The sequence below is a fragment of the Notechis scutatus genome, chromosome 1 (assembly GCF_049901735.1).
Source record: "Notechis scutatus isolate UNSWTSFEM ecotype Mainland chromosome 1, rNotScu1.2, whole genome shotgun sequence".
Taxonomy (NCBI): Eukaryota; Metazoa; Chordata; class Lepidosauria; order Squamata; family Elapidae; genus Notechis; species Notechis scutatus.
Genome location: NC_142009.1, coordinates 325,380,055 through 325,394,818, shown reverse-complemented (window position 1 = coordinate 325,394,818; position 14,764 = coordinate 325,380,055). Strand labels below are relative to the sequence as shown.

The window sequence follows — 14,764 nt, the reverse complement described above, 5'->3', positions numbered from 1 at the left end:
GGGGGCTCCTGGGTCTCTTGTCTGATAGTTTCAATGGCAGCATTTTTTTCTCCTCATCCCCCAATGTCATCCCCACATTTCATTACAGTGTGCTGTGAATCTAAGAGAATGTAATTTGTAAACAATGGTGCAATGATTTATGCGCTGATGATTTATAACCGCAATAATAAATTAATTAGATTTGTGATACATGCAAACCCAGCCAACTATAGTTTATTTGCAAGTTGTGGCTTAGTTATGATCCATAACGGTAATTAATGATTCTCACCACTGTTCATATGTGGTGAATGCATGTATAAGCTTCTGAGGGTTGTAGCATCTGGTGTGGTTCACATATGTTCGATTATAATTTCCATCATTCTCAACTACTGTGCTGACTCGGGATGATAGAAGTTGCAGGGAATAAGGCTCTGAATAAATTCCTTTATACCAGTGATGGCTAACCTTTTCAGCACCGAGTGTCCAAAAACGTGCACGCGCATTGCCAAAATGTAATATGCGTGTGTCCACCACGGCACATGCGCCCCATCCCCCGCACATGCGTGGCAGAGACCCGAAGACCAGCTGGCCGGCAGGAGGCACGTGTGCACATGCATGGTGGAGTTGAGCTGGGGCGATGGCTCACGTGCCCACAGAGAGGGCTCTGCATGCCATCTCTGACATGCTTGCCATAGGTTTGCCATCACGGCTTTATACAGTCTTAACCTTGTTAGCAGGAAGTAAATAATAAATGGCAGCCTATTTAACTTGGTTTCTTTGAAATGCTTTTGCCTGGATGTGTATTTTATTTCATTTTATTAGTTGCTCCAGTCATTAGCCAGTTGGCTTACAATTCTACTATGTGTAAGCAAGATTAAAATAGCAAAAAAAACAAAACAACCCAGATAAATAAACAGAACTGTATTACATAATAAAATATTCCTATGGTAATGAATAATAAAAACCTATGTAAATCATAAACTATACAGGATGAATCTTCTCAGTTCCTCTCTTTTTCTCTCAAAAGTATGCTGAAAAAAACAGGTTTCAATAATCTTAGCCGAAATGACAGCACATTACAAATATAAAAAACACACTATAACACACTGCAGTGAAGACGTTGGTTGGTTTTAATGTATAATCCATAATATAGTGTGTGTGTGTGTGTGTGTGTGTGTGTATTTTTTCTTAAGTTTTCATGGGTACTTAAATGTATGGTATTCAGCTTTGTTCGGGTATTTTCCCACGTCATTATAGTTGTGCTTTTAAAGTTGTAGCAACATTTCGGCAGAATCTCATCTGCCATCATCATTTTCTGGATTCTACTGCACATATGATGGATTTTGTGGGGATTTTTTTGGGTGCTATAGCATAATTGAATCCTTTGGTTAGGACATCTGTTTCTGTTTTGGTGAGTTCTCTGTTGGAAACGTTATATACTAATTGTTTCAGGTGGTGTTGTGAGTTGTTGGGGGCTTTCTTGTCATGTTCTAATTTCTTTAGTTTCTTCAAGAGTTTGTCATTTTTGTAAGTGGTTTCAGTTTCAGCTCTCCAAGTTGTAAGTTGTTTTATCTTGCCCCAAAGTAGAGGGTGGATTTTGCTGCTCAATTCCAAGTGTAGTGCTAGCAAATCTTTGTTTAACTGATCCAATTGGAATATCTTTCTGTGGAGCTAGTTCCTGAGTAGAGCCATTTCAGTTCTTTTCAGGATACATTTAGTAGCTGCTGTGCTGTGATGAAATGTTAATTTGAAGCAGGTTGGTGTTGCATTGTTGTCTCTGCAGCTGCGTAGGAATTTGAGGTCACATAGTATTCCTGCTCTTTTAACTTCTAGCTTCTCATAGGTTTTGGTCTGGCTGTTTATTTCCTCCCCGTAGAGGTCTGATATTTGTTTTCTCCATATATATTCTATATGGCTCAGGTTTTAGATTTCATCGGAACAACTTTCTTCAGGGCATCCATGGGTGGGTTAAAAATGTCAGGATGTGGGCTAGGATATTGCAACTGGGATGCACATAAAAAGGGGTGCAGCCATTCTCTTGACTTTTCTGAGTGCCTGCAGATACTCTGTTTTCCATATAAAAGCAACCAGTGAGCCTTACAGGGTAAACCAGATAAGAATCATGTATGGATCAGCTAATTCTACTTCATTGTAAAATTATATAGGTAGTCCTTAACGCACGACTACAATTAATTGAGCCCAACATTTCTGTTGTTAAGCAAGACATTTGTCAAGTGATTCCTGCTGCATGTTTTGACCTTTCTTGCCACAGTTGTTAAGTGAATCGCTGTAGCTGTTAACTTAGTAATACAGTTGTTAAGTGAATCTGGCTTTCCCATTGACTTTGTCAAAAGGTTGCAAAAGGGGATCACATGACCCAAGGACACTGCAACCCTCATAGATATGAGTCAGTTGCTTCTAAATTTTAATCACGTGACCCCAGGGATGCGGCAATGGTCGTAAATGTGAAAAATGGTCATAAGTCCCTTTTTCCAGAGGTGGTATTCAGCAGATTCTGATCAGTTCTGGAGAACCAGTAGCAGAAATTTTGAGTAGTTCGTGGAACCGGCAAATACCACCTCTGACTGGCCCCGCCCCCATCTATTGTCTGCTTCCTGAGTCCCAGCTGATTGGCTGGGTCTTCTTTGGTTGCCCTGCACAAGAGAACGGAGCTGGAAAGCAGGTTAGTGGGGTGGGGAGGGAATGGGGATTTTGCAGTATCCTTCCCCTGCCACGCCCACCAAGGCACGCCACACTCACCAAACCATGCCCACACTCACCAAACCATGCCCGGTTCGGTGGTAAAAAAAATTGAATCCCACCACTGCCTTTTTCAGTATTGTTGTCACTTAAATGGATGGTTGTAAGTCTGAAAGTACTAACAGAATCTTGCAAGTCTGAAGGTACAATCTCTCCCCCCGCCCAATTTCCTACAGCCTGAGCAACTAGGGAGGGTCTCTTCTGAGCTTCTTCTCCCATCCACTATCGGTTGTGGGCTACGCTGTCTCTTATCTGACCATTCTCTTGGCAGTGTCTATTCTCCCAAGGTCTTTTCCACACACATTACCCAGCCTGACAAAAATTTGTGGTAAAATTTAATGGTTTTGTAAGGTGAATTTGGGCAGGAACTTGGAGATGCTACTTTTCTGTTATGGCCCCTCTATTTTGGAATAGATGCCCTCTCAAAAGCAGATTAGCGCCCTCATTATAGGCATTCCAAAAATGAAACATGTTTCCAACGGCATGGGAGGACTGAGGTGTGATTGTCTCATTTATTGTTGCTCATTCTTGCTTTGTCTATTTTGGTTTTATACTACTACCGCATTTTATAGATTTATGAGCTTAATCTGTATAGTTTATGACAGCATACCATTACATTAAATCAGGGGTATCCAACCTTGGCAATATTTTGTGGACCAACTCCCAGAATTCCCCAACCATGATGGCTGGCTGGGGAATTCTGGGAGTTGAAGTCCACAGGTCTTAAAGTTGCCAAGGTTGGACCTTCCTGTATTAAATAAATGCTTATGCTCTGGGCTTTAAAGTCTGAAAAGAAAAATGCAGAAATAAGAAGTGGGAAAAGAGAAGAGGAGAAAACAGACCTAACACCAGTTCTTAAAGTTATAGTATAATCAAGAGATGGAACGTTTCAGCAACATAACAAGATGGATTTGGACGCATCTTGGCAGTGCATTGGATAAAATGTTCATTTTTCACCATTATGCAAAATCACATTGTGGGCTTATTTCCTTTGGGCTTTGCTGTTGTACGAAGTTAGCATCTGTGGGTTGGTGAACCATGGTTCATGGTTTGTTTATTAAACATAAATGCCACCCATCTCACCACTGAGAGGGACATCAAAGTTTTGCAATTGCGTCAACCCAACCCCTAGCAGCTTATTCCATAAACCTTCATTAAGTAAATTGTGTCACGTGGTCCAAAGTGTGAAGCCCATCAGGCAGTGATTTTATAGCTTTGCAAACGGAGCGGAGGGGGAAGGGTGTGTGGTTTCTCAGTGGGTGACGAAAATGCCTGTGTCTGCTGTTTACTCACTGCAACACGCTTGAGCAATTGTAGCTGAGGTTCTCCACCCATTTCTGAGTTGCTGAAAACAGTACAGTAGTGGTATGATATTGTCTCTCCGTACTGTTGATCCCCCTGCCCTTGTTCTTTCTGACCCTAGTCATTATATTCCTCTGATCTTAAAAAACAACAACATAGAAAAACATAGTGCTGGAATGGACCTTGAGGGTCTTCTAATCCAACCCCCTGCTTAAGGCAGAAGTCCACCCATCTTCACCATGGTATCTAGGGATTTCTGGGAGTTGAAGTCCACCCATCTTAATGAGGCCAAGGTTGAGAAACATTGATGACATGTTTGCCCATGTGACTATAAAGTCCTAGGCATAATCAAAGCCCCCTGGCTTTAGACAAACCAAAACAATTTAAAATACAGTAAAACAGTGGTTTATAAGACTGTTCATATATACAAAGTCTGGATTTGCACAATGCCCTGAACCACAAACTTGCCAATGACTTTTAGAGAAGGCTGTTGTGCATATCTATTCCAAGTAATTATTTAATGGTTCTGCATGTCATGAAAACCCACAAATTGCTTAACCGAATGAAGCATTGTTTCATGTTAAAGGTGAAACGCAAACTCACAACCAAAGGTTTCCAGGAAGGCCAACTAAAAAATGTCTTCCTTGTTCTGGTACATCAAAGCAGAAGTTTTGGGTTGAATGATGGGATTTCAAATGATACAATATTCAGGATGAGTTCGCACAACTAAATAAACACTCTACCTATATTAACAAGGTATAATTGCTGATTGGTGTAAAATGCTTTGCCTTTTGAAAACGCTATGATAGTTTCTGACTAGGATGACAGCTGTTTTTTTCCACAGTATGATGGATCACAATATAGCTGGACGATTTTCCTGTAAATTAACCTGTTTTGAGAATGTTGTCTTAATATTGTTAAAGTTCAACAGCATTGTGCTGTTTGTCTCTACCCGTAGAAGTGCAACAGATATTGGCCAAAAGTGCCTCTCTGTACATTCAGCCTGGAAGCACCATAGAATGATCTGCAATAAATCACAGAATTAAGGAGGAAGTTTCTGGGGGATTGATCATCCAACTAAATGGTCTGGCACGGTCCCTTCCAACTCTGTTAAACTGTAATCTGTAGTATCTTCCCCATAGGTTACAATGGATAAGATATTCAAAACAATTGAATAACAATTGTGCTCCCTGCCTACCCCAAATTGGAAAATATGAAAAGTGTATTTTTTTTAATGCAGGCCTTGTTCTAGTTCTTTTGCAATGAAAATAATGAAAATTCTTTAAAATAAGACTGATATCATTGCGAGTTCCATTGTCTTTGGGTTTGGTGCTCACTTCCCAGAAAGTCTACCTAGAATCATTTCTAAGATTATCTGCAGTATTCATTTATTTAGAGCAGGGGTCTCCAAACCCCGGTCCATGGCATGCCAGCAACGAATCCGTGCAAACAAGCGAAGCCCCATCTGTGGGATGCAGGTAGCACGCGAAATCACGTCTCCTCCGGTCCGCGGAAAAATCTCTCCATGGAACCAGTCCCTGGCACTAATTTAGAGTATGGCAAAAAGAATGTTAAAAATCACATCACAGTTACATTCTCAGTGTGCAAATAGGAGACTATTTATTCTATTTATAAATTCAAAGGTAAACTATTTATATAGTCAATACATGATGGAGTTGGCTACGGAAAGTCTCTGGGGTTTCCCTAATATGCGTGCAAAAGGCACTGTTCCACAATATGCCGCACTGTCTGCTTTGAAGCACCGCAGCTACATTTTCAAAGAGAAGAATTTCCCCATTTATGGAGGAGGCTAGCGCACCTGCCATGTTGAGTACTAATTCTTATCTGCAGTATTGGAATTTCATTGTTTGTTGCAGTGATCTACTCCTTTGGTTTACTTGCCTCCTTCCTTTTTTACTGATACTACTACAGGTCGTCCTCCACTTGCAACCATTCATTTAGTGACCATTCAAAGTTACAACAGCACTGAAAAAAAGGGACTTATGACTGTTTTTCACACTTATGACCATTGCAGCATATCTCCATGGTCATGTGATCTATGTATTTATGACATTTCCACTGTTCTGGGGTCATGTGATTACCATTTGAGCTCTGGTGGCACAGTGGTTAGAATGCATTATTGCGGGCTAATTCTGCTCACTGCCAGCAGTTTGATCCTGACTGGCTCAAAGTTGACTCAGCCTTCCATCCTTCCAAGGTGGGTAAAATGAGGACCCAGATTGTTGGGGGCAATAGGCTGACTCTGTAAACGCTTAGAGAGGGATGCAAAGCATTATGAAGCAGTGCTTTTGCTTTTTGTAACCCTCCCAGCTAGCTTCTGCCAAGCAAAGTCAATGGGGGAAACCAGATTCGCTTAAAGTCTCCATGATTCACTTAAGAACTGCAGTGATTTGCTTAGCAACTATAGCAAAAATGTCATAAAATGAGTGTCAGGATTCCAGCGATGCAACTCATTTAACAACTGCCACGCTTAGCAACAGAAATTTTGGGCTCAGTTGGCATTGTAAATCAAAGACTACCTGTAAATCTGCAATAAAATAGTCATGAGGTAACTCAGGCATAGTTGCATAATGATTGTTCATTGCTTTATTGGTATGTACACATATAGCCTTCCACATCAATAAAATGCAGCATACCAAATACATATATGCAATCCCTGCTTTGTTGCATTTTCAAAGAGAACCTTGATGCAATCCCTAATGGTATGTCAGGTATGAAAGACCAGGTCTACACATGAAAATCCAATTAAACTGATTTATTGCTAGTCATACCTCAGCACATAATTTTTTTACTCCTGCCTGGAGTTAGGTAAGAGTCCATGGAATTCAAGGAATGTTGGACTTGATCTGCTTGTGGCTATATAGGGATTCTAGGCTGATTCCTCTTTTAACTCCACCCCCACTCCCAGGTTCTGCCACTCCTTCTCCTACACCACCCTCCACCTCAACTCTCTCAGTAATCAAAATGGTTTTGATTCTTCTCCCAGGAGCTTCCACGGCGAGATTGCCTGGATGTATCAACTTCCAGCCTGGTGGATTTGTCTTCATCGGCCACCGCAGCTACGCTGAAGCGTCCCACAAGTCTCAGCCGCCATGCCAGTGCAGCAGGATTCCCTCTGTCGCCTGCTATTCCCAGAGGTCTTGCCAAAGCTCACAAGCCCCACAGTGCCTATAGTCCCTATGAAATCAGCGAAGGGAGCCTAGCAGAAGCAGAGGAAATTTCACAACTGCTCGCTGACGTGGCTTGTTTTGCAGAGCGGCTGGAGAAGCTGAAGGATGTTGTATTGCAGGAGGGTGAGTAATATTGCACGCGCATGTACAATAACCATGAGTTAGGGACCGAGCTCATGACTTGACACTCCATGAGGGTCTGAAAGCAGCTGCTATAATATACATTTTGTTGCCAATGCACCCACAGCCTGGTCCAAATTGGTGTCTCCCAGAACTTTGCTGCCAGAATTCCCAACATTCCCAACATAAAATCCTTATATTTTTATTTATTTATATCCAACCTTTATTATTTTTAGAAATAACTTAAGGCAGTAAGCATACTTAAATACTCCTTCTTATTTTCCTCACAACTCTATGAGGTGAATTGGGGGAGAGATAGAGGGGTGTGTGTGTGTGTGTCTGGCCCAAGTCTGCTGGTGATTGGCCCAAAGTCACCCAGCTGACTTTCATGACTAAAGTGGGACTAAAACCAGTGGTGGGATTCAAGTTTTTTTTTACTACCACCTCTGTGGGCATGGCTTGGCGGGCGTGGCAGGGGAAGGATATTGTAAAATCTCCAGTCTGAGGAGGTATTTGTTGGTTCTCCGAACTACTCAAAATTTCTGCTACCAATTCTCCAGAACTGGTCAGAACCTGCTGAATACCACCTCTGACTAGAACTTTCAATTTCCTGATGATAGGCCTAAAGTCATCCATCTGGTTTTCATGCCTAAAGTGGGACTAGAACTCCAAGTCTCCTGATGACTGGCCCAAAATTACTCAGCTGCTTTCAGGCCTAAAGCAGGACTAGAACTCACATTCTCCTGCCTTCTAGCTTGGTGCCTTAACCCCTAGCAATACTGCCTCTCATGAAGGGTGACAGGTTGGGGAAACCTAATTTGTAATGATAAAACACTGTAAAAAGTAACCGTAATATAATAGATTGCAGTAGTTAGGGCGGAAACCCTTTGAAGTTCTCAATACTTTTTTGCAACATAAAGGGGTCCTGAAACCAAAATGTTTGAGAACTGTTGGAGTAAACCATGATTAAGTTAAGCATAATTGCATTGAACAAACATATCTAAAGAAAATTGTGATGCACTGATATGCTTAAATTGCACAAAGATTGGGAGGCTGTGCTGTTTCTTCAACACATGGTAATTTGCAGTGGTGGTGGTGGGATTAGAAATTAATAGCAGGCTTAATTAATGCATCATATTTTGTACAAAATGGAGAGTTTAAGCAAGCATGCATAAGGAAATAGTTCTATAGACTTATCTATAATAATTGCAATAACTTGGCAGGTATTCTGCAATTATCCCCACTTTGCAAGCAGCAATCAAAGATTTTTCCCTTTGCCTATTTCTAAGCCCTTGTAGCAGAGCGTAAGGTCTTGCTTTACGCTCTGCTTTTACAAGCAGTCTAATTCATTCAGCGCAGAGCATCTACCTTATAAAAACTCTGCCTTTCATATTGGGATGGAAGACCCGGGAATATCGCTTCATGGGAAAAGCCTTTATGATGGATGACATCAGCTGATTTCACAATGGTTTGGTTAGCCATGCTCCCAAATCAGTTGACATGTCAAAGCAGGCAGAAGGATGGGAAAATGCCATTTCCTGACTTTTCTGCCTTTTCATTTGTCTGCCTTTCCTGTTTACAGGATGCTGTGACAGCTGGCAGCGCCCTGATAAATCTTCCATGGGTGCACCAGTGCACAGGCTTGGGTTATTCTGTCCTTCTCTCCTTAGACTTTGTGGAGACGGATTGTAGACTGATACAAAGGGAAGGGAAGCCAAAGGGAAGGGAGTGGTGAGGAGCAGAGCCCTGAATTAGGCTAATAATTGTGGATTAAATTAACCATCACCAACTGTATTGTGCAAACCAGCTGTAGGCCTTTGTCTAATACTCATTTACCCAGTTTTGGGTGCTTCAATCGACCCTCTTTGCATTCAACTCAAACATACACTTCCTCAGAGTTGTAAGTATGGGCCAGCGCAAAATGCTTTTGCACGTTTAAAACAGAAGCAGGATGTGCCATAGAACCCTCCCCTCCTTACCCTGTCATCCCTGGGGTACTTTTTAAAAATTGCATTTTTAAAAATATGTTTTGTTTCCTACAATGAGGAAAGGAGAGGAGAGGAAGGGAGGGGGTAGCGTAGAAGGAGAGAGTGAGTGAGTGAAGAAAGAAGGAAGGAAGGAAGGAAGGAGGGAGGGAGGGAGGGAAGGAAGGAAGGAAGGAAGGAAGGGTAATTAGAGATCTTACAATTCTCACCCACCTCAGTCTATAAGGCCACCATCAGGATATTGTGAGAGGTTTACTCCAAAATATTGGGTGGACACTAAAAAAAAATACAGGTAATCCTCATAGTTCAATCAACCAATCAACAATCAACATAATCAAACAATCAACCATAGTTGGGACCAGACTTTCTGTTACAAAGCGAAGTGAGTTTATGACTTTTGTCCTAAAATGAATCACTGTAGTTGTGAAGTGAAAAAAGTGACTTATGACCATTTTTCACCCTTACAACCATTGCAGCATCTCCATGGTCACATGATCAAAATTCAGATGCTTGGTAACTGATTCATATTTATGACGGTTGGAGTGTCCCAGGATTGTGTGATCACTTTTAGCAACCTTCTTCCAAGTAAAATCAATGGGGATGCCAGATTCACTTAACAACTGTGTTACTAACTTAACAACCACAGCAATTCAGTTAACGACTGAGGCAAGAAACATCATAAAAAAGAGGCAAAATTCACTTAATAAATGTTTCTCTTAATATCGAAAGTTTGGGGCTCAACTGAGGTTATATGTCAAGGACTATCTGCATTAATAACTAATATCTCAGAAAGGATGCAAATTTTAATGGATAAATTTTTAGAAGACAATGAGAAAAGTTTTGCAAAAATTGTAGCTGACATAAGCCTAAGAGAGGTTGAAGGTATGGAAAATAACAAAGATTACTAAAATAGGAGTTCAAAAGACAAATTAAGAAAAGCTTTTGGACATGGAACAACTGAGACAAAAAATCCTAGACAAGGTCTGTTGAAAGCTTTGAAGCATCTTTAAAATACCAAAGAATCAAGAAAGATCAAATCCTGCAATGCCATTGGAATGATTTAAACGTCAAGATTATGTAGTGCAAAAAGAAGGAATATAAAGTTGGACTATTTGACCAAGGAGAAACTATTTGTTTGATATTTCTGGTGACTCCTAATGGATTTTTTTAACTGAACCAGGATAGAATAGTTTTTCTGCAGCTTCTGAATTTTTCTTTTTTCTTCTCGTTCATTTTTTAAATTAGGTTAAATTTTTACAGGTAGTCACCTATTTACAATTGTAATGGCGTTTACCCATTAGGGTCGTAAGCTGTGTTGGTGGCAAAAGTACGGGAAGGGCTTGATTTTATGACAATTTTGCAGTGGTAATTAAGTCACCATGGCTGTTATGTGAATCACCATGGTTTATAAGTGAATCACCATGATTGCTAAGTGAATCACCATGGTTGTTAAGCGAACCTGCAGTTAAGTGAACGCTGTGGCCATTAAGCAAATTCACTTTCTGTAATGGGCGTTTTTTTGCTGAAAACTAAAAGTAAATACTAGTTTCCAGTAAAGAAAACATCATAACTGCGGGGGGGGGAGAGGGGGGCAGGTCACAAGACCATGGGACGTTGCAAAGAGCCATAAATGAGGCCCAGTTGCTGAGTGCCCCAAACATGATCATGTGACCACGGGGTGGTGGTGGCCATCAGAACTTTGAATCTGGGTTGTAAGTACCTTTTTGAGGGTATGTCATAACTTCAAATAGTCACTAAGCAACCGGTCATAAGTCGAGAATCACCTGTACAGTACTATGTTTATTAAAAACATCAATAAATACTTAAAAAAAAAGAATTACATCTAGAAGGCTATCAAGAACCAGTGCAACTCCCCCTAATAGGGATTACTAAGGTGCATCCATGGCCATTATTATGTGCACTGCTGCATTCTGGAACAGTTGCAGCTTTCAGAAGGTCTTCAAGGGTAGCCCCATGTACAGTACTTTGGAGAAATCCCTCTGGGAGATAACCAAGGCAGGAGTGACTATTTAGAGCACTCTCGGTTCAGAAACAGGTGCAACTGGCATACAAGATGGAGTTCTGCAAAGGCCCTCTTGGACACGGCTGCCACCTGCTGTTCAAGGAGAGTTGTGAGTTCAAATCACAGGCTGTCAGTGGGGTAATGCAGCCCCGGTCACAACCAAAGTTGGAAATTCTCTGGATCTGGACCTTAAGGGGCCCGAAACACTCAGGCAGTCTTGCTCAGGTTGAGTTGAAATCTATCCTTCCCTATCCAGAACTATCCCAGTTTTCAGGCAATGATAGAGCACTGAAACAGCATCCCTGGGCCAGCCAGAGACAGAGATATACAATTGAGTATCATCAAGATATTGAGAATACTTAATCTCATGCTGAAGGATAAGCTCATCCTGTGGTCCTTCAGTAGTAAATAGAGAATGGAGCTCTGAGGAATTTCAAAAAACAGGAGCTGAAGACTGGACATAGAAAGCCCTAGAGAAAAGATAATTTCTATTGTGTTGTGTCCAAATACTGCAACAGCCACTATCTAGTGTTCTTTGTCTTTCTTGTCGACAGTTGTTTTATTATGGTTTGTCGCACAGTCAGCTGTATGTTTAGATTGAATCTGGCATATTTTGTGCGCCTATTGAGTCCTTTCCAAGGATCTGGGATAGACACATGTTGTTTGATGGAGTTAAAGGTACTATGGCAGGATGTAAACTGTTCTAAGTAAAGCTGCCTTTTGCAATTGACTGATGGAGATTTTGTCAATGCCGATGGTATTCAACGGGCACTCCAGATTTTTGGGATTGCAGCCAAGGCACCTACAATTATTGTTACTACCTTGGCTTTCTTTTGCCATGGTTGTTCTGCTTCTATTTGTAGGTCTTTGTATTTTTGTGATTTTTCTCCAGTTCTTTCTTTTATTCTGCTCCCTCCAGGTTCTGTAACATCCATTATCCAGACTTTTTTTGCCTTTCATATCAGCAGTTGTGTTATTATTACAGTTGGTCACGCAGTCAGCCAGATGTTTTATCAAAGCCCTGGGGCTTCTCTGAGATTTTTTTATTTTTTTCTTCCTTTTGCAGATGGCCCAGAATCTCGACGGTCATTCGCCCACGAATGTCTTGGAGAAGCCTTAAGAATTCTTCGGCAAATCATTAGCAAGTACCCACTGCTCAACACTTTGGAGACCTTGACTGCAGCCGGGACCCTCATCTCCAGGGTCAAAGGTCAGTGAGGGGATGTTCTTACCAGGAACTTAGCTTGGTCCTGGATTTGATCTCACACTCCTTAGGAGTGTGCTTGTCAGACTTCCAGCAAGCCTTCATTTGAAACATTAACTCCAAGACAGACATATTCTCAAACGATTTATTCAAAGCAAAAAAAAAGACTGGTATCGTCAAGTGGAATTTCAGTACTGGATTCCTACCAGCTCATCCCACAAAATTCCACCTACCTCCACCCCCTTTTTCACACCTCATCAATCACATGAACCAATGATCTGCATTCTCAATTCTTTGCTACGGCCACTCTCTGTGACCTTGAACTAATAACTCATAATAATTTTTCTTTTTTTTCCCTAAGAACTATTCAATACATCACTTCCTCCCTCCAGAACTCTATGGCAATGATGAATCCCAGAGTTGACAGTGCTCTTTAAAGCATGACTAGGAAGAATGTTCAATGTAGTGTTTTTCAAACTTGACCACTTCAAGATGTATGGATTTCAACTCCCAGAATTCCCCAGCCAGCTGAAATCTACAGATCTTAAGGTTTTCAAGTTGAAAAAACACTTAACTTCAGTATCCTACTCTCTTTGTTTTAGGGCACCTAGAGAAGGCAAGTAACATTTTATGTGTCATAGTGTCATCCTATAAATGATGGGAATTATATAATCTGCAAAACATGATGGTTGCAAATTACGCTATTTGCGTCATCTGCCCATGGAGGTCAGGATGCTCACGGTGTCAACATGGCATACTTCACATAACCTGTGAGCCCAGCATTATGAATATATGCAGGCTTTACAACTGTCCTGAGCTATATGTGATATGCTTGGTTTTGATTTAATATAATGTGTGAATCCAGATGTTGTGGCTTATAAACCACAGCTTGTGGCCTAGTGTGCATGCAGATGCAATAAATTAGGGCCTAGTTAACAAATCATTAAATGTTAGCACATTTTGTGAACCAAATTAATAACTTCTGGAATAAATGTTCCTTTAGTATTATAGTGTGTGCCATAGATTGCTGAGTGGAGATGTTAGCAAATATTTGTTTGGTCTGCATTTTAATTCATTCTTCCTGGACAGTAAATTTATTTTTATGCAGGTAGTCCTCAATTTATGAGTACAACATTGTATTCACATTGTAATTCTACACATTGGTAAAAAAAATCAGTACACCAAATACAAAGGCTTCCCACGTTGGGTTAGGCTGCCCTCTCGGGCAGGGAGGCTTTGTAAAATAATTCGCTTTACCTTCGAAAGCAAAGGGAAGACGGGAGCGCCTGAAGCCAAGTGTCTCCTCAGGGCTTGGTTGCAGGGAGGAGCCCTGACTGGCCGCACGTGGCGACCCGGCGTATAAGGCGACCCCCAGTTGGAGTCATGTTTTTAGGGCAAAAAAAGTCGTCTTATACGCCGGCAATCACGGTGGCAGAAATGACCTCGTTGATGATCTTCACTCTGTCAAGGACCTTGGAGTTCTCATATCAAATGATCTAAGCGCCAGAGCTCACTGTAACAGCAATACTCGAATACAGCTCATCAGTCTGGAATCTACACTGCATATCAGACATTAATACAATCGAGCGAGTCCAGAAATATTTCACGAGAAGAGTACTACACTCCCCTGCTCGCAACAGAATACCCTATATCACCAGGCTTGAGATTTTGGGCTTGGACAACCTTGAACTACGCCGCCTATAGTTAGACTTAAGCGTAGCACACAAAATTATCTGCTACAATGTCCTACCAGTCAATGACTACTTTACCTTCAGCCACAACAATACAACAGCACACAACAAATACAAACTCAATCTAAATCGCTTTAAACTTGATTGCAGAAAGTACGACTTCAGCACCAGAGTGGTCAATGCCTGGAATGCACTACCTGGCTCTGTTGTTACATCCTCTAACCCCCACTCCTTTAACCTCAAACTAACCACTATTGACCTCACCCCATTCCTAAGAGGTCTGTAAGGGGCATGCATAAGTGCACAATCGTGCCTACCATCCCTGTAATTTTCTCCCCATTTATTTGTACCTATTTCCTATAATCTTACTCATGTTTATACTTATATGTATTACCTTGTAAGCGATTGACAAATCAAATAAATAAATAAAATAAACTGAGCCCAAAATTTCTGTTGCTAAGTAAGGCAGTTGTTAAATGAGCCATACCCAATTTTACCAGCTTTTTCTG

General features: G+C 41.2%; 1 protein-coding gene across 3 annotated transcripts in view; it reads left to right on the top strand.

Moving 5' to 3' along the window:
• The window catches only part of ARHGAP45 (Rho GTPase activating protein 45), a 63,590-nt gene that overhangs the window by 12,394 nt on the left and 36,432 nt on the right, over window positions 1-14,764 (top strand). For all 3 annotated transcript variants that reach the window (XM_026670997.2, XM_026670998.2, XM_026670995.2), the window contains exons 2-3: window positions 7,049-7,355; window positions 12,427-12,570. In XM_026670997.2, coding sequence (XP_026526782.1) covers window positions 7,049-7,355; window positions 12,427-12,570 — 451 coding nt within the window. The remainder of the gene's footprint in view (window positions 1-7,048; window positions 7,356-12,426; window positions 12,571-14,764) is intronic.